This window comes from Solanum verrucosum, unplaced genomic scaffold (assembly GCF_900185275.1).
Source record: "Solanum verrucosum unplaced genomic scaffold, falcon-dt-bn FXZP01000125.1, whole genome shotgun sequence".
NCBI classification, from domain to species: domain Eukaryota; kingdom Viridiplantae; phylum Streptophyta; class Magnoliopsida; order Solanales; family Solanaceae; genus Solanum; species Solanum verrucosum.
Genome location: NW_026019923.1, coordinates 516,296 through 542,660, shown reverse-complemented (window position 1 = coordinate 542,660; position 26,365 = coordinate 516,296). Strand labels below are relative to the sequence as shown.

The 26,365-nt window shown below is 33.9% G+C and overlaps 3 protein-coding genes across 3 annotated transcripts; 1 reads left to right on the top strand and 2 right to left on the bottom strand.

Annotated features, from left to right (window-relative positions):
- The first annotated feature begins 7,023 nt into the window (after positions 1–7,023).
- On the top strand, positions 7,024–7,412 carry LOC125825430 (auxin-responsive protein SAUR50). Its single transcript, XM_049504777.1, has one exon. It carries the CDS (start codon positions 7,024–7,026, stop codon positions 7,393–7,395), a length of 372 nt encoding a protein of 123 aa, XP_049360734.1. The 3' UTR covers positions 7,396–7,412.
- A 9,237-nt stretch (positions 7,413–16,649) lies between these two features.
- Positions 16,650–18,473, bottom strand: LOC125824539 (uncharacterized). The gene is given in 2 exon segments (XM_049503944.1): positions 16,650–17,193; positions 17,195–18,473. Coding segments are annotated over 2 exon segments (1,362 nt in total). The 5' UTR covers positions 18,386–18,473; the 3' UTR covers positions 16,650–17,022.
- A 1,666-nt stretch (positions 18,474–20,139) lies between these two features.
- Positions 20,140–24,577, bottom strand: LOC125825457 (adenosine kinase 2-like). The gene is made up of 12 exons (XM_049504796.1): positions 24,283–24,577; positions 23,046–23,099; positions 22,500–22,546; positions 22,368–22,399; positions 22,178–22,279; positions 21,929–21,996; positions 21,669–21,745; positions 21,487–21,584; positions 21,133–21,203; positions 20,984–21,050; positions 20,719–20,902; positions 20,140–20,474 (listed from the first exon to the last, which is right to left on the bottom strand). Exons 1-12 carry the CDS (start codon positions 24,363–24,365, stop codon positions 20,332–20,334), a joined length of 1,026 nt encoding a protein of 341 aa, XP_049360753.1. The 5' UTR covers positions 24,366–24,577; the 3' UTR covers positions 20,140–20,331.
- Between the last annotated feature and the right edge of the window lie 1,788 nt (positions 24,578–26,365).

Genomic DNA, 26,365 nt, shown 5'->3' with positions numbered 1-26,365 from the left:
TGTCGTGTGAAAAAAGTCAATTTTGTATGAGGGCAGGTAAATTAAAGGAGTAAAACACTTCTTATTAGGATTCACAAATTTACATTGAGTTGGTACATTAAGGGATAAAGCGCTTCATATGAAAAGTTTCTCCCTTCGCGTTTAATATACCATAGACGGAAGGTAGTTACACTCATATAGAAGATGGAAAGACAAACACACACACATACATAGTTTCTAATACATATAACATCATTCATATATAGTTGCAAGACATACAAAGTTCAACCTCTTCCGTTATCACTATTATCACCAGCACCAGCACCAGCACCAGTTGCTGCTCCACTAGAAGAGTTGTCTCCTCTCTGACTGTAATATTCTCTTGGTATGTTATGATGATTATCTACATCGCGATCGGGGTACATATACTTTTTCCCTACACCAAATCCCACTCCATTGTCCATTATATGTTCTTCATGTCCCCTTCCTCCCATCAAGGCTTTTCTAGGATATGCCTCTCCCAAGCAAGAACAATACATGACTATAATCAACATAAACACTAAGAATTTCCTCATGTTGAAACAAAATAACTTCATATATTAGTCTAAGATAATATGGCACAACTCCCAAAAAGGATTAAGGAAAGAAAATATTGCTTGAGAGTTTGTGTTATGGAAGTTAACTCTAGAAATTTATGTTTCTAAATTTAGGTTATATAAAGATTTTTTTTGTTAATCAGTTAGGTCATATAAATGATATGTGTTGGTTTTTATGGGGTCTCCACCATAAAAGAAGATCATAAGTGGGTTTTAAGATATATATACTCGTCAGTGTAAGAAATTTTTATATAATCAGGTCATATTTTATGTTTATATATTATAACAGGTGATCTGTTTTATTTTTAAACATGTTAAGCAAGTTTATTTGTAGATATTCCTTGAGTGAGTTCGTAAAATGTAATTTATTTTTTACACTGACGGTGTATATATTTTTAAAATATATTTTTTCTACAAAATGAAGCAGCCTAAATAGGGAAAACCCACATAAGGAAGTGGAATTGGTGGACTTTAGTGAAGTCAACAGAAGCATCATTAATTTCCATTATTAGTTGCCTTTCACTATTATTATGATTTATGATTAACCTATAATTATGAGCAAAGTCCGGTTCGACTATATAAATTTTCATTATTTTTTCATTTAAGCTTTAATTTTTATTATGAGTTGATCATTGTTACTGTCAAGATAACCTCTCGTATCTTTTATCTGAATTTGAGAGATGAGATCGATAATGTGAACAAGTTTACGCGAAAGGGGTACTTACTATTTAAGTATAAGGTGAGTAGAGTAAATTTATGCGCCACTGCCTATGGAAAATGATAAATTGCTTTATTTTGGCCTAACCCAAATTTATAGAAAAAAATACTTTTTTTTTTGTAGTTGAAGAAATGTGGTGGATTACATTATCTACAGTTTTTTGCACTTAAATGCACACAGAGACACATATTTATAATTTTTTATAATATATACATAGTATGGGTAAAAAAATAGATTCAAGATTTAAACTTTAGAAATTCAAGGTTCCACGACTATGATTTCAAATACTAATAACTAAGTTAGATATTAATATATATGCACATTAAATAAATTTCTTAATATATTTAAAATTTGATCGAACTCATAACTTATACTATAAATCCGCCCCTCATGAACACAATCAAATGTTAACATATTAGATTGAACCAATTACTGAACGTAAGCAAACTTGGTGGAAACATATCCCACCAGCTACAGAACTTTTACCCACCAACTTAAGAGTAACTTTAGAGTTCGGCGTTAAAACAAACATTTTTGTAAAGCCAATAAATTAAAATGAGTTGTCAAGAAATCTTATATCGAAAGAGATTGTTCATACCATATTGTGTGAACTGTCAATAAATTCAATGGATGTTCCTTTTACTACATTTTTTAAAAAAAAAAATTAAGCTCGCCACAAATATTGAACGGATAGACTCTATTTTTCTCTTCAGTTCATTATTCTTTAATTTTCTTAAGGGATGTGTAAAAGAGAAACACGATAAATAATTTGAAAATGGATAACTTTCCTGATAGAGAAGAGAAATGACAAGAAAGTCTCGTTGAAAGAAAAAACTCAGAGCATGACGACTAAGACTAAACTCTGGTTACGCCGAAAATATGGAATGATTTTTCATTATTTATTAGAGCATGCACACGAATGGATTGTCATGATAAAATGAAGTGTTTGGTGAGGAAAATGATTGAATAAAAATGCAACAAAATCCTTTGAATCTCTACTGATTTTCTTGAGAACATGGATTGTCTCTTGGATCACATTGAGGGCTCTTGGGAAAAAGAAAAAAAAGAATGGGCACCTTACATTTTATTTTATTTTTATAATAAAGTTAATAACTATTATTTTTTGTGGTATCGAATTATCGATTGTACAAATAGGTGAAGAGGTCTGTAGACTAAAACAATCAATTTCGTGGAGAAAATGCAAACTCGTTGAAAATGTTTACGATCGATCGTCTCAAATTATATCTTAAATTAACATGGAACATGTTAAGCTGAGTTTTCTTCTATTGTTTAAATAAAAGATTTTATAAAACAAGAACGATAAAAAATCATAGAAAAAATTACAAAAGAAGAAAAAGAAAGTGTCTCATTTGTCATAATAAAAAAAATAAGATTAAAATATTTGAATCACAAAAAAAATTAAAAAAAAATTAAAAAAGAGAAATACTCGATTTTCCTCGACAAGAAAGATTCAACGAAGATGTGCTAATGGAGTTACTTGTTTTTAATCTAGAAATTAATTATAATACTAACTAAATTTAGATTAAGATCATGCTTCAATTAATTACAACATCAGCAAAGTTGCTATTTTATTTTAATAAGAGAGTTGAGGGAGCGATAGTGCATTCTCAAAATATTAATTTAATACAATTAATAAAATATCGCAATATAGCTATAATTTTGTGTGTGAAATTCATCACGGCTTATAAAGACATTAATTAAAACCATAGCATTATAAGTTACGAGTTTAATTAAATTCAATAATTTTAATTTTTTATATCTATTAAAAAATATATAAATAACTTAAGATCATGCTTCAATTAATTACAACATTAGCAAAGTTGCTATTTTAATAAGAGAGTTGAGGGAGCGATAATGCGTTCTCGAAATATTGATTTAATACAATTAGTAAAAAATTGCAATATCGCTATAATTTTGTGTGTGAAATTTATCACGGCTTATAAAGACATTAATTAAAACCATAACATTATAAGTTACGAGTTCAATCAAATTTAATAATTTTAATTTTTTTATATCTATTAAAAATATATAAATAACTTAAATCATGTGGTAATTTTTGGTGAATTATTTTGTAGTTAAAAAATTACACGGGGAATAGAAGTGCACGGGTCCAATCAAATCATTGTTCGAAATTAAATGTAATCTCTGTCTGAGTTGGCCGGTGGTATTTGTTTTGCATTTTATAATACTCCCTCTGTTTTATGTGAGGTAGTTTGATTCGACACGGAGTTTAAGAAAGAAAGGAAGATTTTTAAAACTTGTGGTCCAAAATGAATGATAGAAATTTGTATAGATGTAAAACATTTTATTAAGGGTAAAATATACATTTTATAGTTAAATTATTACTTAATATAGAAATGTGTTATTTTTTTTTTGGACTAACTAAAAAGAAAAATAAGTCACATAATTGGAACAGAGGGAGTAGATATTTAGCCGGTCAACTAAAAATAATTATATATCTTGTAAATTATACAAAAATAAATAAATATATTTATCGATTATTATTTTGATGAACGAATATACTGCTTCCGTAAAAATCTCTTTATCATATAACGATGAAGTGTTGCCCAACATGCTTGTTTGCTCCCTCTACCCCGTGGGCTTTTGGTGGTAGGCCCAATTCTTCATGTGCTCTTCATTACTCTTTCATCAATGCTCAACCCCACCCCCTACCCCACCATATCTTTTTTTTTCTCCATAATATTGATATTTGAAATTCACTGATTTGATTAGTGTTGATACGTGTCATACAATAAGAATTTCTTTTTATTAGAAGTTTGTTCGTTTTTAAGAGTTATACTCGACACTTTTAATTAAGAATAAATGAAGCTTATTTATCGCACCACATCGATCGATAGTCTGTGTTCCTTGTATAGGCTATAGGCTACTCTTTCATTTTTGTTTTATAGCTTCTTTTTCTTTTTCCTTCATGAATTGACTGATTACATAAAAACGTAATCCAATATCACTTAGTGCTAAAGAAAATCTTGAGGCAAATTCAGGATTCAAGTTAACTTGTGCGATATATTGCAATTTTTTTTTTTGATAATGAATATTGACTTAGAATAAATAAATATTTTCCAAAAAAAAAAAAAAACTAATTGTAAGTAGTGGGTGTGGTGGCTATACTAGATTTTCAAGGTGTATATTCAATCCTTTTTTAACTAAAGAACATCAAAAAATTATTTTAGCAATTTAGGTCACTTTATATAGGTGTCTTTTGCTTAATTATTAAAAATTATTGTGACTCGTTGAATATGTTAGTACACTTAATTCACTTTTAAGAAATCTATGTCCTGAACTCGGTCCTAAAGGGGAGGGAAGGTCTTTTGGAGACATGATGGGAGTTGCCGGTGTATTGGGCGCTGCTTTGCTATGCACCATTCATGGTGCTACCGTAGAAAAGACAAAAAGGAAAATCCTTTTGATTAGCCAATTTCCAAGAGGGAGAAGGTCTTATGGCAATCACAAGGATTTTTTTATTAATAAATATTTACTATAACAATTTTTCTCTCTCTAAATATTTATATAATTAATTAAACCTAGATTTTGACTTTTTATTTTTAGTGCCCTTGCTTGGAAACTTCCTGAATATAATATAACCACCAAAGGTTTCCTTGATTAAGACACCATATTGTTGTGGTATGTTCCAAAATATCCATGCCTGTAGGTAGCAAGGCACATATGATGCTATTATAATATATATATATTATACATATGAAAAAAAGTATATGATCATATATTTTTAGTAATATGTGACCAAATATTCTTTTACCTTTTAATAATGTTTTGTGTGTAGAGATCCCTCTTCTCCTTGTCCTATATTTTGTTCTTCTTGTTTAAGTTAGTTTATATGGACCTCAATTTTATATTAATTTCTTAGCAATGTCTATATAAAGATAATTTTATTTATCAAAATTAGGTAGATGATAAGAAATTAAATTGCATTTCTTGACTTGTTGACACTTCAATTATAATCTCTTGTGATTTTTGTCAACAACTTTATTAGACACTTAGCTACGAGTGATGATATTACTTTCTTTGTTCCAATATACTTTTCTTATAGAAAATGTTACTTTTCTTATACTTAAAAATAATTTTCAACATATCCCAAATTGTTTGAGATGATTAATGATTTATAAGAGGTCCATTTCATGATTGGATAGTTAGATATTCATTTTACAAATGATTGATTAATTTGCAACTGAATATTTCTTCTTGTGTGGTCAGCGTTCACGTGTCCATGAATTAATTAACACTTTGAGATGCACAATGTACTTACTTTGTCTTTAGAGGATGAATCCACTCTGGCTACTGCAACTATATCAACATCAAATTTATGAACAAACACCAAAAATCATTGGAGATGGGTTTTCTCTCACTCTCACACCTCAAAATTTCTCAAGGTTGAGAAAGAAATAACCACACGAAAAAGGGTCTCTTAAGTCGAGGGTCTGTTAATAACAACTCACATGACTAAGTATGTCGTTGTTATTGCAAGTGTGGTCGGGGTTGGATAATCTCTTACTCTATTTTCTAGGCTAACATATAAGCTTAATTTAGCTTGATAACGTAAAAATTCTTTAATCATGGCAAACAAAAGACTAGAGAATAAAGGAAGTTAGAATAAGCAGATACATCCCCTCGAAATCACTGCAAATATACTGCAACCTGCAAATGTCCAGTATTTTTATATTTCTCCACATCATGCATCATCAGATACAAAAGTTCCTCAAAATACTATAGTCTATACATGCAATATATTAAAATTTGGAATATTTAATGTCAGAGAAAGTTATGTGGCTACATAAGGATTACCTCTGCTCTGTACGGCAGTGCTCTCTTTTCAAGATGATAATTTGAGCAAACAAAAACAAAAACTGCGTCTTCATAAATAAATGGAACTTTGGTTTATTCTTTTCTATACTTGTATTTAATGAACAAATTATTGCTAATTGAATGATACACACCACAAATGAAGTTCATCATTGTTATAAGCCACTATTATACAGTGGTGAAGTTAAAAATTTCGATAAGGGTGTTCAAGAATACTTTAAAAAGTAACATTTGACCTATAGTTTTCATCGAAGAGTGTTCAACTAACTACCCTTCGACATACGTAGCTTCACCCCTGACTATTAACCCCATTTCTTCCTGATTTCTTGATCATTCAAAGTTTAACAGAAACATGATTCAAATATCCACAACTTATTTCTTATCTAATAAGATGGAGAAGAAGAACAAGTGGGAAATGGCCATAGCACTGTGTCCAAGAAGCTTAATCCCAATTCATCTTTCCTATCTTATCTACTCAATTCACCATTGTGGGGTCTAAATATTCAAGAGTTCAACAGATTATTTATCTGGCATAACTCCCCACCCTGGGACATAACAAAGAAAGAGAGAGTGATAATACAGATTTTTGTGGCACAATCTGTACATGTATATTGACTTCTAAATTATGCAATGTATGTTCGTACATGATCGTATAAGGATGAATTATCATTAAAGAAAGAAACAGCTATGCACACGCATTAGTCACACTTATAGTTTGCCAGTTGCCAGCATTTAATTTTTAATAAAATATTGGAACTTCCCAAACTATTATATATATATATATATATATATACCTGTCTCAGTCTCTCAGACAACACCACTGTACTCTCTCTTCTCCCTTCAGTTTTTATCATAGTGGTCCAATTCCTGCATATGAAAATGATGGACAGCAAGTTTCTGAAGGCATGGCAAAAGATGGGTGGCAAAGTCATACCTTCATCAGCTTGCTGCGATAAATGCTGCAAATGGACTATGTGGCCTTTTGAAAAAGAAGAGAAGTCTATCCCAAGGGATGTTCCGAAAGGTCATGTGGTAGTTTATGTAGGGAAGTACCAGAAGAGATTTGTAATCAAAATTACCTTGCTAAAGCATCCACTCTTCAAGGCATTGCTGGATCAAGCTCAAGAAGTTTATGAATTCACTGCTGATTCGAAATTATGGATCCCCTGTGATGAGAACATCTTCAATAGTGTCATTAGATGTGCTACATTACCAGAAAGTCGACGTATCTCAATCTGCTTTTGAAGGTCCAAAATCACAAAGCATGTAATTGTAATTCATCTATGATGCTTAACTCATTGTTTAGAATGTTGACATCTATAAATTCATAACCTGTTGTATACTATTGAATATAAATTCATTACCATTACCTACGAAGTTGAGCATTACTTCTTTATGCAAGAAATCACAATTCATTTTATTTTATCATTTAATAGATTGCAACAACTACAAGTATCTAATAACAATCTGCAGAGCAAGAAGGCACAAAGCCTTTATACGCCACATCCCAAATCAGTCGAGCACTGACAACCAACAATTTGGCATTGAGATAAACTGCACTGAAGTTAGTAGACCAAAATGGACGTCGAACTGTCACATTCTCAGAACACAGATTTGTAAAGCAACTTAAGATGTATTACTTTATCAGAGTTCCAGGTAGAGAAAACAGGCATAAACATTTATGGCAAGAGAGGAAGCATCCATCCATTTGAAAAAGGGCAACAGAAAAAAACAAGTAACACAGCCGAAAGTTGAATAAAGCATCAGACATACAGCCCAACGGCTCCACAGAGATATTAATCAACAGGACAATAATGTAGCAAGGAGTACCTCCAAGATAGAGGAGGTTAAACAGTCTCAATGTTGTACCAGATCCAAGACCTTGACAGTGCCACGATAAGACTCTTTCTTCTTACATTGTGTTAACCAAATAAAGAGTAGATGTTGAATCATGTAAACCTGCAAATCTAAAAGCTTAAATCACTAGAAATTGGACACATCTATTTTTTTTTAAAGCGAAACACAGCATCGTACATGAAGACATAATCTTTTTTGGTAAGGTAAAGGTTTATTGACCAAGTACCAAGAAGGTACCAAAACCAAAAGTTACAAAGCACTGCTGGGAATATCCATACAGTCAATTACAACATCTCCTTAGCAACTCCAATAGCTCCATATATTGATCTATATTATCAATGAAACTACTTTTACACCAAGAAAACAAATTATGTAAACAATTGTTTTTAACTTTAGAAATATGGTCTTTTTGCCCATCAGAACAAGCGTTATTTCTTTCTAGCCAAATAGTTCGAATATGCGCAAAGGTCTGTGATCCAAATTTGCTTCAAAACTTTATGCGTTCTCTGCGCTGCCAACTCTCCAATATTTCGTTCAGAATTTGAAGCATGATCCAAGAGATCCCGCAAATACTGAAGAAAAATTCCCAACATTGTCGAGCTATTCTGCAATGCATAAGAACCAAAGCTTTGTTATTAGGCCAAACACGTGAAAAGTTTTGTTGGTTTACAAACCAAAACTTACATCAACACTAATACATATTGAAACATGCTGAACTGTGTGAACAATTTTAGAGACAGGACACCTTTATTTATTTATTTTAGCTGCAAGAGTAAGCACCCAAAGCAATCCATTTCAAATGAAAATGAAGATTTTTGAAAAGAGAACTAATCAATTCTCTGTTCTGGTAGTAAGCAGAGTTGAAAGTTGAATGTTCCTTTTCTAATGACAGACCTACATCTAACTAAATATTTTGGCTTTACTCTTAGCTATCAACTTGCAATCAATAATGCACTAAAGTATATTAGGGCAAGTAACGAAGCGGCTATTTATCATGACACACTAAAGTAAAGAGGGTAAAGTTGTGTAAATGGAACCAAAAGATACAGAAAGAACTTGTATGAGAAAAAGTTTTCACTAACTTCAAAAGTGAACTGGCAGAATGTTTCTTTATCACTCATCCAATTCCCCCCTTTATTACTTTTCCAGGAAAAATATATACTAGAAGAGTTCTATAGGACCAAATCAGAAACTATTCCAGAAACTAAGAATGGCTTTACATTCATTATTATATTCTCCACACCATCTAGTTATACCTACTTCCCCATTAGGTGCTTTATGAAAAGTTTGACATATTTATGGAAATATATTTTTTCCCTCCAACAGTTCAAACTATTATTATTTCCAAATACCAACTTGAAGTGACATCTTTTCAACAAATTCAACTATTTAAAAATCCAAATCATTATAATCTATAAATACTCTACTCGATATATTGAAGAATTAACCTAAATAACCAAGAGTCTTTCGGAAACAACCTCCCTGTCTTCACGAGGCAGGGGGGTAAGGTCTACATACACACCACCCTACCCAGACCCCACTTGTGGTATTACATGGGTATGTTGTTGTAATCTAAATAACCGCACACCCAACCACTTGAACTAAAAATAGCCAACAGATATACAAATATACGTATAATATATATATATATATATATATATATAGAGAGAGAGAGAGAGAGAGTGACTCTTTGTCCCAATTTATGTGGCACTTTTTGTTTTTTCGAGAGTCAAACAGTTTACGTTTGACCAGGAATTCGTGCACGGAATCTTCAAAAAATTTTAAATGAAATTTATATATTTGTAAACTACGTAAAAAGTATTATAAGTCACAATAATTGATAATTCAAAATGTTTAAAAGATCTATGAAAAACTTACGGTCAAAGATAGACTTGTTTGAATCTCGAAATCCGAAAAGTGCCACATAAAATGGGATGGAGGGAGTATATAATATGTGAATAATTGTGTATAATCTATTTATACTGTCTAGAAAATGTAATCAGTGAATCCGGCCGGCTATTTGTGTAAAGATCCCGTCTTTTAAGAGGCTCTAACTTGTATTGGGAATGAAGGGGCTAGGTTAGGGTGCTACACAGCCTACATACTAGTGAAGCTTCAAAAAATAAGATAACTTGCATAATCCAACAGAAGGTGGATGAGATTAGCAAGAAAATGAAATGCAAGATGACATTTTTTTTTACCTAAAGGAGTTCAAATATAAACAAGTCCAAATGTAACATGATGAGCTAAATTCAATTAATCAATACTGAGCAAAAAATAAAGAACCATCAAACAAAATCATCCATTTCCCAAATCCCTATAAATGAATAACTAGATTCCACAGAAACAAATGAAAAAGATACAAACCTATGGGTGAAAGCATGAAAAATACCAAAAGGGTGAAACAAGTTACTGCAGTTGCAAATACTCAAGGCAAATTGCGGAAGACCAGCTTTTGTAGGACCTTTCCATATTTAAATGCTGAAAACATAATTAAATAAATAGAAGTGTGCTCTATCTAGCAATTTAAGCTTTTAGATGAGACGGTCACTGGTCACATTGCTCCAACAAATATCTTCAGGAGAAGGAGCTTAAATAGTTAAATGAACTGTGGTGCCTACATCCTACGCGTTTACACTGATTCAAAATTCTGAAGAAGGAAATATACAAGAAGCTATTAACAAATGAAAGAGACATGCTCTAAGTTGCAAGTCGCTTGATCCTAGAGTTGAAATTACTGATTAAGTGAATGGTGGATGCAAACTTTTGTTATATGCATGTATGAATGGAAGATGACTGCCAAAACTATCCACAATCATATGAATGAAGGGGAAAAAACTCAGCTCAACAAAGTAGACTAAGCCATTGGATAAAACAGGCAGTGCCTGCCAGAAGGCAATCCACAAAAAAACATCCATTCAGAACTTAGGGTGGAGGCACAAGTAGTCAAAATAGCCAACTCTGTAAATTTGAAAGTACATTACCTCCTTCTGAAGTGTTGAAACAAAGATAAATACCAAGAACAAGGAACTTAGTGAAGTTGACAATATGGTTGGATAATCCCTGAAAGATGAGTAAGAGGTTAACACTAGAGATACAGAACAAGTTTGGGCAACCTATGAACCTTGAGCATGAAGATATTCTGAAGCAGTAGATCAGAGAGACGAGCCATAACAGATATAATCATACATAGAAACCAAGAAGGATGTCACAAACATAGAAGATACATAAGATGTGGTAATTTGATGAAATAACAGTTGGTAAGAAAGTGATAATCAGGATAGGGGGGGGGGGGGGGGGGGGGGTAATTGAATTCTATTCTATCCCACTGGTCTTTGTAACCAACACCTATGTTGCTCGGACTCTTCAAACATGTCGACTGGTGCGTGTCGGGTTCTCCAAAACTAGTGTATTTTTGAAGAACCCGAGATGGGTGCGGCATAATTTTTGAAAGAATCCGAGCACCATAGACCAACACCATGGTATTTCAGGAAGTGCACCATCTTCAAGACTACCAGAAGTTTCATAGAGTGAAGTTGATCAGATTGGTGACCTGTAGCTTCTTCCTTTTTTCTTCTAATATTAATTTTAATTCTTAACTTGCTGCTGATTTAGGTGCTTCCTCACCAAACATGTCACTTAGCTGGCTGAGTCATACCTTGAAGGTCTTGTAAAATGTTGTCATTCTAAGATCAATTCTTTCTATTGCAACCAATTTGATGGTGCAACTATCAAGAAAGGAACGGATGAGAAAAGGAAGATACATCTATGAAGAAGAGACAGGATGAAGTAAAGGATATGCGGGAGAAAGTTAAAAAAAATAACATACCCTGTTTCACTGACCTAACTGAGCAGGAACAAACGAGCTTATTTGTGTAGTGAAAAAGATTGCTAGATGTAGACAAGTAAACTAACAATCCAACCACCGAGACCACAGAATAATCGAGTTCAAAAGCAAGGAAAGGGCACTAAAGAGAGAAATCACTTCAGTTGAATTCTACATAACAGTATTAAAGCACCCCCAGAACTATAACTTCCTACAGAGTGCAAATTTTATTTAAGTCAACTACACTTTAAAATCAGCAAATTGGGGGAAATACAATCCTAAAAATTAGTCTTCCCACAAACTGATAAACTCCATTCACCAATATCAACAAACAAAAGGTATCAGGATAAAAGAAATATTCAACTCCTTCATCTGATGTGATACAAATGAAAACAAGCAAATCAAACATTCCGTTCCACCTAACAAGCTCGAGCAAATCTGCAAATCACAAACTCATTCTAGGTTACAGAATAGAGATGCACAATATATGAAACCCACCCACTTACCCACACACCAACTTATAAATCAAATATACAACTGCTTAAGAGTATTACGAAGAAGTAGTCGGGCAAATCGACATTCAGAAATTGAGCATTAGCCCAACTATTGAAGCTGTTCATCAACAGTTTCCAAGACAAATTTTGAACTACTGAACAGTTCAATGAATGCTTAGCTATTCCTTTACTGTCTGGAGATCCAGCTGCACAAAAGAATATTGAGCAAAGAAAACTGTTTAATTTCTTCATCCTGAGGGCTTTATAGATAACGTTTGGTCCCTGAAAAGGAGAGACACTGTCAACACGACCAATTAAGAAAAAAAAAAAAAAAACTCAACCGAGAAGCTCTAGAAAACTAAATCAGCTTACATGGCTGCAAGTTAACCGACTTCATTAAAGGGATCAGAAGTGGTTACCAATACATAAGAAATTCATCATCTAGGTAACATCAGTTTGATCCCTACATTTACCTTTCAAAATATATGAGCGCGACAAATTCAGATCTCAGCCTTTTAAATAACCAAATATCCATTTGAAGCAAGAGCATTCTGCATGTAGGAACTTCTTAATGGAATGAACTCAAAATAGAAACTACATGCTGTTGAAGTACTGAAGTTACTAATCCTTATGAAAAGTACTGAAGTTACTAATAGCCTCGGAACTTAGATGAGGAAAACTTAACAAGTATCATATATTCATCAAAAACAGAACTTGTTCAGTAATTTGATGATCTCATAGAGCAGACATCCAAATATTAAATTTTGCATGTGCCCGCTTATCTTGTATTCATATATACATGACACAACAGTCTAAACCCTGTCATTTGTACAATTTCTGGCATTTGCTCCTAACCATATGTAAACGTACTTTTTTTAATCTCTGTCACATACGCTGTGATGATATACTGAAGACCAGTCCTTACATCCCCATCCCTTCATTTGACTACTACAACCTGCCACTGACATTACGATCCAAAAGCACCAGAAAATTATTCAACAATTGATTCCTTCATAAAAGTATTCTACAGATAATGTTCTATGCAATTATACTTCACGCAAAGCCACAATTGTGGCAAGGATATAAAAACCTCAACATTTCTGATGCCAAAAGCTATAGGGTATGATGTATCATGGTACTGAGTGAACAAAATCTGAAGTATTAGAGTAGGAAATATAACCGCGACAGAAGTGACTCCATCAATAGAACTAGAATTATTAATGAAATACTCAAAAACTAGCTTTTTATGGTGGTTACTGAAGACAATGGATCTCCTGAGATGCTGGAATGGCCTAATTGAAGGTGTTACGCAAAAGAACTGGTGGAAAGTCATCTCTGCATGCATTTGAGGGACAGTTTGGGAAGAAAAGAATTCTAGGTATTTTGAGGATACAAAGAACGCTACACAGAGAATCAAATTAAATTGTATATTGTCTTTTCTTTTTCTTGGAGTGAAGGATGTTCTGTAAATGATAATGAATCCATACTTGATGTCATAGCATCCCTGTACGTTTTTGTTTAGTCAGGGGGGGATGCTTATGTTTTTTGCTCAGTTGTTTGGAGTTTGTATCTTGTTTTTACACCCATCAGCACCTTTTTGTGTTTAAATGAAAAGTTACCATTCTCAAAAAAATGGTGGTGGCGCAGAGCCAACTGCACCTCGAACCTGTTCCTGAGACTCGTGGTTCTCTTCCACTTCATTGACCACTATATCACACCCTTGGGTGAAAACTAGATATTTCTCAAACAGCTACGTACTTTCTCAAACATCAACTTCTTTATCTCTTAAATATCATTCTATTCCTCAGTTTATCTCAAATTATCACAAGAATGTGGCAATGGAACAATAGGAAACGTAAGCAAGGAATACTTGAAATTCCTATGACATTTGAGGGTATGTTCATTTCAAGGTACTGTGTTACAATACAGGAAATCTTCCAAATGCTGACCCACTTACATTCAACTAAATGCGGGAGTTTCTTTTTAACAAGTCAAAATAACTTCATTGATGATACACCAAGTGGATGTCACAACATATTGTGGGTTTACATCAAAGCTCCAAAAAGAACCATCCATCTATCTATACAATATATGGGGAATCCCTTCCACAACAAATGAGCTTTTCTAGGATGATTGATAAATCCCCAAGAACCAGTGGTGCAAGGTTGGAAACTCGGTGGATAATGGGTCTGCCCCTCTACCCTTCTCTTCACTTAAATACCAGCCTTTTGTCTGCGGCAAGTTCATACCCCTGACGTGTGCCTAACCCACACATCACAAGTAACGCTCTTACCACTAGACCAAAGCCCTGGGGACTTCCACAATAAATGAGCTTTTGATTATCTGTATTGGATGCTTGACCCCAATACATCTTCTACAATATTCATTTAATCCAAATCATCTAATAATTGCACGGAGGAGCGACGTTCCACAACTCCGTTTGCCTAGCACCTAGGCCATAATGAACTTAGAGTGCCTCCATTGCTGATGGAGAAGCTGCAATGGAACCAGTATATGGTCCATTTTCTGACCATTTTCCTTGGATAATAACTCTAGCTAACTACTATAGGTCTTCTACTTCTCAAGTTTATCGTCTTTATAATAACACTCCAAGTTGCACACTGCGTGAAAAAATCCAGCTTTATTAGGTGCCTCCATCTTCCACAGGGACCTCCACATGGCCTGAAGTCACTGACCATGATCAAGTAATCATAATATGACTTCATCGAGAACATCTTCATAGACAATCCTCTCTACAACACTTCTCTTTTCTATTTCAAAGATATAATTAAGCAAATAAAAGGCATGAAATCTCTTATAACTTAAAATTCAGATAAGATGGTTATACAATGTTACCAGTCTCAAACAATTGTTCGGTGAACCATGCTTACGGAAAAAGCTATAGGATCTTTGAAAAGCCACGATGACTACCACAACAGTTTCCCTCTTTCAGGCTTTCAGCAGTTTTGAGAGCTCACTGCCCAGCAAAGTAGATTAAAAAAGGCTTCAAGAGCTACGATGAATCCTTTCTAAGAATCCCGCCATTGGCTGCCATGCAAGCTTGTCAGAGTACAATGTTACCAAAAGCAAAAGTCGAGTAAAGACGCTAAAATATGTTGGGTAACACATTAAGATATGCAGGGGCTTTAACTGCAGAACCCTGACAAATATTTGATGAAGAAAGGCTCACATGAAAAAGAAAATAGAAGTGCATATGTAAATCAAGAATAATAACTACAAACATGAACAACAATTATGAATAAAGAATTGAAAAAATTATAATCAAGCACAATATTTATTGTTATGTCCTTCAATATAGAACTCATGGGTGAGAATAAGCATGCCTTACCATTCTTGAGCAACCAGCCAAGAAAAGCATAATACTTGTTGAGGAACATTGTTTTTCCACATCTGTCTCCAAGACCAAGAGGGATCTGATCAGTCCCTTCTATTAGTAATAAGTTGTAGCAAATTTGACAGTGAAAATACCTTTGTTTTTTTGCTCTCCAGGTTACCTTGCCACTTTCATCATCTGATACACCTTAAAATGTCTCCAAATTCAAAATTTCTAACATCCTTACCATTTCTCAGTCATTTAAATTCTTTCTGAGCACCACATTCCAGCCACCTGTTTCCCTACATTGAACACTAAGCACCCATCTCTTCTAAGAAGCTCAGCTACTGTGACCTTATTTATTGATCATCGTAATATGGTGCAAGTCAGGAAACTACTCTGTCAGAGATGGGTCCCCACACAATACATCCTACCAGAAATCGGACTCTTTACCTGACTCTAAAGACTATATGTACGAAGGAATACAAACTTTGATACGTGAATTACCAGAACTACCTAGTTTTTTAAGAGATAAAAGTGTTAATATCCAATTTCAGTTTGTTGACACTTTATTGGTCCTTTAAAGAGGCCAAGCGTTGTTGTTTTCTGTAACTAAGCAAACAAGGGGATGAGAAAGAAAAAAAAAGTGGAACCAGCTAGCCAGAAAATGAAAAAGGAACAATATCAGTACTTCTCGAGCAAACATGAGATTTTCTTTAGCATTTACTCAATCATCTAAGCACTAATTCTTCAATTATTAAGTTCTTCAATAATTACAAGGTAAAGAAGCACTTCAAATCCGTAAATACTTTAAGCAACAAATGTCCCACGTTCAAACATTAATCAAAAGAAAGTTCAAACCCACCAATTTGAAGTTTAGTTTGATCTTTTTTGTGTAGGGGAGTGGAAAGGTTTAGTTCAAGATGACCATTTATCATTATACAAATCAACTTACTTAGAAACATCAGAATCTACAACAGAAACGTGATCAAAAGAAAAAAGAGGAGGGCTCACTTAATCTCTTACCCTTAATGGTAAAAGGAAAAATACAACAATTACAACTAGTTTTCAGGTTTCATCACCATGAAAGACTTGTATGGTAAAGCATATACCCCGAAATGGATATGGAATAGCCAACAAGAATTCCCATGAAATATACAAGTCATATATTGCCTCAACAGAGTACATACAAAGCATAGCTGGAGACTTCTTAAACAGTGTCGTGCTGACTCACATTTCGAAGCATTGAACATCAAAAGCACAAAAGATTACCCCACCAGCGCGATAGTTCATCCAGTTAAAGCTTCTTTCAACGTAATGCCAAGGCAGGGGAATGAATCTTTAGCACTTCCCACCTAGTATCATCTAACGCCCTCGAGAAAGCCTTCCAATTCTCTTCGTCCAAATGTCCTCCCAACTGAGGAGGCATCATTATACCTTGCGGCCAAGTAAAATGTTAACCAAACTACCATAAAATAAACTTCCATAACACACTGAAATGCCAGTGCAAACACTTCTCCAAATATTCGACCCCAATATCCATCTTGTACACCACCCACAAACCAAAACTTCCCAACATTTGATTCCTATAGCAGGACACACCATAATACCCAACAAATGACATCCTTCTTTGACAACCTCCCTACCACTTTTCCTCGAGTCCACAATAGAAACCCAAGAATCAACAGCAAAAATAAACCCCACTACCAAGTCCACCAAGAACCATGAGATGATAAAGCACAAGCTTTCCTTCTCATGCCCTGTAACCCATGGCGCCACATCTGAAAAGGGCATCAATTTCATCCTCACAAAAACCTTAAAAAATGAATATTGATCCTCAATTTCTCCAAAAACCCAAATACCCAACAATTGAGCTAATGCATCCTTTACTGCCCACCTCATCAAAACAAACCCAGAAAGCCTTCTTAACCCCAAATTAGAACCTTCCCAAGCAGTCCTGAAAACTGACCTGTAATTCCCTAACACATTATCCAACACTTGCAAGAAAATTATCCCATGAATCCAAGTGTAAGTAACCAAAAAAGCCAATACCACATAAGCATAGGCAGCTGACAACAAACTAACAAGAAATAACAATGCTGTAGCATCACCACGACCCAATTCAAGACCTTTTATCAAAAACTGCAAATCAACAACACCATTTTCAGGATTATCAACCTGAGACAAATTATGTGTCTCTGAAGGAGACTTGAAAGAGATAAACCCATTACGAATTGCTTGAGGAAACAAAATCCCATCATCAATAATTTGGTCTGAGAACCCTAAATTCGGGTCAAAATTGGAAAGAATTACGTAAGTAGAATTCGGCTGAGGTTTAGAAGAAGGATGAAATAGGGATTTATCAAGGTCCGAATCCCCAGAAAAGAAATCATCATCCAGAGTACCTACACGGGATAGGTGAAGAAAAGGTCGACGGCGGCGATGGTGGTCACGTTGGAGCTGAGGATGCTGCAGCTGTTGACCAGAGAGGTCAATACGAGATAGAATGGATTTCAGAGAAGGGTCACGATCGATGAAGGAAGTGAGGTAGTTGGTACCATTTTCGACATTGGAACGGAAAGTGAGAATGAGAGAAGAAAGGAAGAGGAATAGGAGGAGATTGGAGATGAAGGTTCTCGTGGTTTGTTTGAGGATTTGGGTGGTTGTTTGGTGATTGATTGCTACCGGCGGCGGCGGAGGTTGTGGTGGTTGACGGTGGTCCATGGTGGTTGATTTTGAGAGATTCCGGCGGAGGTTAATTGTAGTTTGATTGGGGTGATATTGATAAATTTGACCACATTTGGGTGTCGAAGTGAAATTAACTAATCGAAAGAGTATAAGGAAAAGCAGCTCATCATCTAATAGAATACGAGGCGTTTTTAAATTTGTCACTAAATTTTATTTTAGTATTAAAATTGTAAGATATTTCGATTGACCATCGAAATCATGATAAAAAGTTCTTTAGACTCAAGAATTTATGTGTGTATAGTTAAGTATTTATTACGTAAATAAATTTGTTGTTAAATAACGAATAATACCTCATTTTATTTGATCATACGCCTTAATAATTCGTAAAATTACATATTTGTGTCAATTAATGTAATGTGTATTATTAAGAGACATATTATGTGATTAAAATTTTCATAACATGCATATCAACCTTTTTCAAAATACAATATGTTTTCAAATTTGTTAGTAAATTTTATTTAAATTTCAAATTACGAATTATTATAATTGAGCAACTGAACATATGATAAATATTTTTATCAAACACTTTCAACACAAATTATGGAAAGAGAAAAATTATGTGCAAACTCAAACATCCATTAAGTAATTAAATTATATTCACAATAAAAAGATCATACAACTCTTTTTTCTACTTATAAACTGCAAAGGTACAATTTGATTGGTCCACTACATGTTATCTTCTTTAATTATATATTCAGTCTCAATTGAAATAAGTCTAAGATTTTATTGTTTATGAAAACTAATATGTATAATTAAAAAATGTGACACATTTATAATGATTTACTTATTTATGTAATATGTACTTACAAAATTACGTAAAAAAAAGTTTATAATTTATATTAAATAAATGCGATAAAAATATTTTATCATATATTCAAATACTTAATTCAACGAACCGTATTAAATAAAATATATGGAGAAGTTCAAATAGTTGTATAGGTCTATGTCAATGTCTATGTATTAAGTCAATATAAAACAAAATTGTGTCCCCAACAAGATAACACAAGTGTTAAAACCTAGTGGGGCCATAATTATAGAAGTCATGTGATGAAAATTTAAATTAGAAAATCTTAAGGATTCTTTAAATAGTAGTCCTAGTAACACTTTATAGTCATCTATACATTTGTATTTAGTTTTTAAAAAATTATATCAGAAATTTTATTTTAATGCACATAAATTTTTCAAAAAATCTTTTCTATTTAAATAGTAAACGAGCTAGGTTCATATTTTGATAATGTAGATCCTAATTTGTAAAACTTTTTAAAATTGAAATCTAAAGCAATATGAACTCTATATCAAATACATGAAAGAATTGAACTTCCAGATACAATGACAATAACGAAACAAAAATAACAAACCTTTACATATTGTATTGATTGGCACAAATCAATTCTTGATATTTAGGCATACAAATGTGTAAAGAGAGTTTGTCTAGTTAGGTAGTTTTTTTTTTTTAATGACAAGGGAAATCCACAATCGCTACCTTTTGGGTGCACACACCCCTGCTCCTATGCAATAACTCGCAAACCACATAAGAGAGGTAACTTGCACTAGGCAAGCCCGGCATGACAAGCTTGACCCAGAAGGTAAACCCCTTGCTTTCGCTGGCAAGGGGTTTCAAACTTGAGACCTCCAACATGGAAGTCTCAAGACCAAACCACTGGGTCACCCCGAAGGATACTCTAGTTAGGTAGTTTTTCCAATAAGCAAATCATCCAACAAACAAACAATTCAATCTTCCTAATAGAGTTATTCTCAAATAATATACAAAAGGCAATCAAAATTCCTTACAACAAACCAGATATTTGGGAACAATAGCCCGAAAATTGGAATGAATTGATCAAGTTGAAAACAGTAGAACTCGATGATATGTTTCTCTCAATTGACGCATAACACAGGAAAACCAAGAACTAAGAATGAACTCATGCGAAATCTGGCTTCTCGGGGTATGTACAACCCGACCTCTGGAAGATAATGTTCGATGCATAACAACCTGCTCTTACACACTCAGCAATAGGCTTTTCTTGAACCAATTGTGACAAAAATCCTCCAACAAATGCATCCCCTATCAATGTAAGAATGAAAATGTTAAACGAAAATAGACCTTGAGTCTGACTCTAAACCCAAAATCTAGCTCATGACGACATGAGAATACCAAAGAGTATGTGAGGAGATAACACCTCATTTCTTCAGTTAATATGAGTCACTAAACGTAGAATATGTTCTCTAAACTATGATTTTGTCAGTTAAGGAGAGGTGGTTTAACTCTGTATAAGCGGAAACAGGTATAACAACAATGGACTACATACCAGTACCATTGGCGTCAACAAGTTTCTCTTTTGGCAACGGTATAACAGGGAACAGCTTCACCTTCCCATCCTCAGCGACAACAACAGGACCAGCACCCTGTGTAATAACAGTAATCCTCTTGTGTGTTCCAGATGCCTTTGGCCATTGGGAGATTTTCAAAGCTATTTCTTCAACATTATCCGTCTAGTAATCAAAGAAGCATGTTAGCCATGTACCATAAAGTCAACATCAATGTGAGGAAACACTAAGGAAAGCATCCATTACCTCCCAGCCGTGTACTTTTGAGAAGGTTCTTGCTTCTGTCTCATATCCAAATACAAAGTCCATATACCTGAAAAAAACAGAAAATGTCAATCCCGATATCAGTATCGTCTACCTTCATTTACCTTGACAAGGTAGGAAATTGGCCTTACGGCAAAGCTTTCTCTTGAGGATCCCTGAAGAACTCGCAGATGAATGGTGCTGAAAGGTTCATTGAGAAGATCTGCAGCAGCGTGGAATAAAATATTATATAGTTGGTTTATGCACAACAACATACCCAATGTAATCTCAAAAGTGGGATCTTGGGAGGGTAGTGCGTACGCAAACCTTACCCCTACCTTGGGAGGTGGAGAGGTTCTTTCCGATAGACCTTCGGCTCAAGTAGAGCATTACAGAGCAGTTTGAAAAGAAAACAACGAAAGTGAATAAGCTAAAACAAAATGTGATTGGTTCATGCAAAAACTACCAAAAAGACCAATCACACATAAACAATGTCAACTGCATACCTTGTTATTGGCTGCTGCGTGCTCAGCAACAAGCTGAATAGATTCTGGAGAAACGGTGAGAAAGAATCCAGCAATATAGTAAAATTTGGCCTTCTCAACTGTCCACAAATAGATGTGTTAGTTTAAAATAGATTGAATATCTTAGGTCTTATCAACATAGAAACAGGAATTGCTGTTCCTACCCAAGGCCCAGTTCTCTGGTCGTTTCAACTGGTCAACCTTGTAGCAACTCGCTGCTGATAAGTTAGCAATCAATGACCTGCATAATCAATAGCAGATCATCACCTTAACAAGAAAGCATGTGGAAATTCTTTTTTAATCATGTAGAGTGTTTCTTTTTCTCTTCCTTTCCCTCCCTGGATAACAAGAAGGAAAGACTAAACTCTACACCAGAACCATAGTACACAACTACACATATAACGGAAAATTGCATTAAACTAACCTCTCGCCATCCAGCACACAAACAGCACAAGTCCCTGTTGGAGCAGTCTCATCCTCATAGTAATGAACCTATTTTAATCCGTACATAAAGACAAGTTGGGGTCAAAGAATTTTGTTGTCATGTTATAAGTTCAAAGCATAGATGACAAAGGCAAACATGAGCAATAATCGTGCTAATGAATCCACAATGCACCGAAACACAAAAAGATTGTCAAACTAAGAAGAGAAAATCAAGGAAAAAGAATCTTACATTGACGCCAGCATCCTGTGCATTTTTCTTCATTTCCTCCCCAAACTTGTCCTTCCCAACTGAGCCCATGTAACTTGTTGCACCTGGAAATTGTAGGATCCACTGCAAATGCCAAAGGAAACTATTCTTCTGAATTATATGTTCATGTCAGATTGCCTAGAACCACTAAAAACTTAAGACGACAAGACACCTGAGCCACTCTGATTGAGTTTTGTGTTGCACCTGCATTGCAAAATTAAGACCACGAGATCAATGATCCTAGCATCTTCAATGCAGAATATTAATTAATACAATACAATGTATTGAGTGATGGGAAAATTACCTCCAGCAATGTATTCAACAGTGGGCTTGGCTGCCATTTCATCATACCTGGTATATAAAAGTTCTTTCAACAATTTTCTGACTAAAGGCATAAAAACAATGCTTAGCTTCAGAAGAACGTGGGCTGGTAGCCTCTCTTACTTAAGTTTGTGTCCCACTCCCCAAGCATACAACTATTCTTCCACAGTTCAAATCAGCAATGATAACAGGCTCATTACAACTTTTTGTAGGCTCACCCTTCACAAAGCTGGTTGGAAATGTTATTAAATAACACCTATTTAAGTATTAATTTATAGAAAGTGTATTCCCATCAGACGGACACTTAAACAGGAAAAAAGAAACCCCCAAACATCCTAAAACTTAAGAAATCTTAGAAAAAAACTACTAATTTTATTTCTCCAAACTAATTCTACAAGAAAAAGGAAATTGTGCCACCTACAAAGTCTATGGAAATTGAAGTTCTTCAGATTTACTCAGCACAGTATAAGCTAACCTAATGAAGTTGTTACAATTACAAAAAACTAAAGCCTAAAAAGAAACCACTTACATAGGCAAGTGCTTGTCCTCTGCGAGAATTGCATTGTTCGGCTCGATTTCATACCTATGAGTAAGAAATCAAGTCATTCACATGATACAATGGAAGGAAAAAAGATATACAAAAGCTGCAAATAAAACCAATTCATTTTTACCAACCAAAAGAACCAATGCAAGTAAAAAGCTAAAAACAATGATGGAGCCACCTTATGCTAAAGGGTGTCAATGCATTTTTACCAATCAAAAGACCCAATGCACTTTTAGAGCTAAAACCAGTAGCGGAGCCACCTTATGCTAATTTTTTTGTCAACAACACCCCCCCCCCCTCCCATACTATAGCCACCTGACTAGCCGTGTAGGCTCTGAAACACTACCAATAGTTACACAAATATTACACTAAGATCCAATTCAAAACTATAGCAAAAGAAAAAAAAATCACATTGAAAATAAGAAAAAGGATTTAACAAAGTTTGAGTCTTTTCCTTTGTACTTTTTGTTTTGTCATTTCTATTGCCTTCTTAAAAGACAAATCCAAGATGACGAATCAAAGATCAATATACAAATGCCATATCAAGCATAGATGTAGACAGCCACTATGTACAAAATGCTTCAGGAACTAACAAGATCTATAAAATCAAACCAAAAGGGTACACTACAAATCGGCATAAAACAAACAAAACTAGCTAAATATGGGGAATTTAGAAATTATGTTGCTCGAAATCTTCAAAAATGTCTCTTTCAAAAGTAGTGCATTCTTGAAGGATCCGACAAGGGTGTGTGTCATTTATGGAGAGTCCCAACAACATAGCTTTAAACAAACAAAACTAGCTAAAAATTGGGGACTTAAGACATCTAGAAAGGTACACTTTGTATCTATGTTGCTCGGAATCTTCAAAAATATCGACGGTTGTGTGTGACGTATCCTTCACAAGCACTACATTTTTTAAGGATCCAACACAGGTGCTGCATCATTTACAGAAAGTACTAGCAACATTGCTTAAAACAAATACAAATAGCTAAGAACAGGGATTTTAGACATCTACAAAGGTACACTGAGAATCTATGCTGCTCGGAATCTTAAAAAATGTTGTCGGATCCTTAAAAAAGAATGCATTTTTAAAGAATCCGACAACACGGGTGCAGCATCATCTATGGAAAGTCCGAGCAACATAGCTTAAAAAACAAACAAAAACTAGCTATAACATGAAATTTAGACAAATGGGGTGCCAAGAAACGTAACAAAACATTACTTGTTCCAGAAATCTTGATCTACAACAGCTGAGATATCGAGTAATGGATTTCCCATGCCCAAAAGAATCCCATCGTACTCCATTGTTTTATAAATTATATTTTTTCCTTGTGCTGCTGGGAGAAATTTCAGATCTTGAAGTAAGTAGGTGCAATTTTTGCGATGGAATATGTAAAGATAATGATTATACAGTACTACAAAAATAGTGTCGGGTGGTGAGTGATGAAGGGTTGTTGATGAAGTGTGTACCTACAACTTGGTGCTCTGTTTTTTTTTTTTTCTCAGATCACAAGAATGTGGAAACTAGCGGTTATTGATCAGCCCGATAGATATCTGAATTGAAATGAGTTAAAATGTGAATCATAATTTAGTTAGTTTATTTATTTATAAACTAGGTAAATTATTCGTGCTTCGTACGGGATTGAATTTTTTTATTAAGCTTACATATGATTATTCAGTAATATCCGTATTTTCGATACATACTCTACATTGTCAATAACATTTTATCTCAAAGGCAAAACAATCCTCCAAAATCTTAAAGTGTTATATTAATAACATAAGCATAAACTAATGACTGTAAAAAAAACATATCAGGATCTGTAACAATAGAATGAAACAGAAAGAAAAAAATTGAGCCCACTGAATACACAGTGTCTCCTTAAGGAAATTATTCACTCTAGTACCTGAGGTTTAAAGGAATAGATCCTCTCAGGATATAATGATTCTATTCACCAGTGTATTGATACAAATACAATGGTGTAGTAAGTCACTCAACAGGAGCAAAGTACACGAATATTTATTTGTGTAGAAAAAGAAGAAGTTCAGAATTTTCGTTATTTTAAAATGAGAGGAAATCCCTCTATTTATAGACAACAAAGGGTAGTGTCAACAAATGTTTATTGTGCTTTATTGGAAATGTCACAACTCTTTGGAAAAGTTACAACCCTTCGGAAAGGTAACAACCTTTCATAAAAGTCACAACTTTTCATAAAAGTCGCAACTCTTCATAAAAATCACAATTTTTCGTAAAAGTCGTAATTTTTCATTAAAGTCGCAATCCTTCATAAAAGTCATAACTTTTCATAAAAGTCACAACGTTTCATGAAAGAGGAAGGCTAGTTTTGGAAATAAATAAATTAAAAAAGGAATCCTGGTTTATGGTGGCGCCACGTAGGCGAGCCTAGGTTCTCTTTTATATATATATTAGTTCTGGGAACGTGCGTTGCACGTTTGTCCCCTACTACTGTTGTATAAAATCTGTATAGCGGGTGAAAAGGTTACGTTGATTTTCAAACAGAAACAACTCAAACACACTAATTAACTAAAATATATTCTCAAAAAGCAATTTAAAAGGATGAAGACACTCAACTAATATAAAGGAGAATTATTCTTGCCTTTATATTAAATATATCTTAAAATAAAAAATATTCTAAAGTTTCTTTCATCATTTTCTCCTATAAATTTGAAGTGTTAATTAAATTTATATCCTAAAGGTGGAAGAAATGAAGAATATGAAAATATAATAACCATTTATGAAGTTATGTTTGGAAACTCAAAAATATGAAAATTTAAAAAAACAAAATTTACTTACAATTCCGTATCAATAGAGTTTTCATCTCGATGACAATTTACATATTTCTCAACAAAAAGAAGATGAATATGCATGAAATAATAAAGAATACAAATAAATGAATTAGTAAGGATTCTTACAATTACAAATTGGTAAAGAGAATTTTACAAATGATGCATATTAACCTAACATAGAAGGCAAGCCGATCACAAATTTGGATGAATTTTTTTTATAAATAATGTTGTTGGAGTGTCTTTTTGATAGACTCTTCATTACCCCCACTTATTACAAATTAAGATTGAAGGTTATGTTTTAACACTTCATTAACCACATTTAGTACATGAATACGATGATTGCATTAAGATCTTGTTTGATGCATGAATTTAAATATAATAATAATAATTATTTAATATTTAATTAATTAGTTATATATTGATATTTAATTTAATTTAATATAGTGGTAAAATAGGGGCAAAATGGTAATCCAACTATGAGGTTAGGAGTTTCCCACTTT

Coding starts and splice junctions, on each gene's coding strand:
- LOC125825430 (XM_049504777.1), top strand. CDS start 7,024: ATGAAAATGATGGACAGCAAGTTTCTGAAGGCATGGCAAAAGATGGGT.
- LOC125825457 (XM_049504796.1), bottom strand. CDS start 24,365: ATGGAGTACGATGGGATTCTTTTGGGCATGGGAAATCCATTACTCGAT. Junction 23,100..24,282: donor GATCAAGATTTCTGGAACAA/GTAATGTTTTGT, acceptor TCTTACTCATAG/GTATGAAATCGAGCCGAACA. Junction 20,475..20,718: donor TGTTGACGCCAATGGTACTG/GTATGTAGTCCA, acceptor TTACATTGATAG/GGGATGCATTTGTTGGAGGA.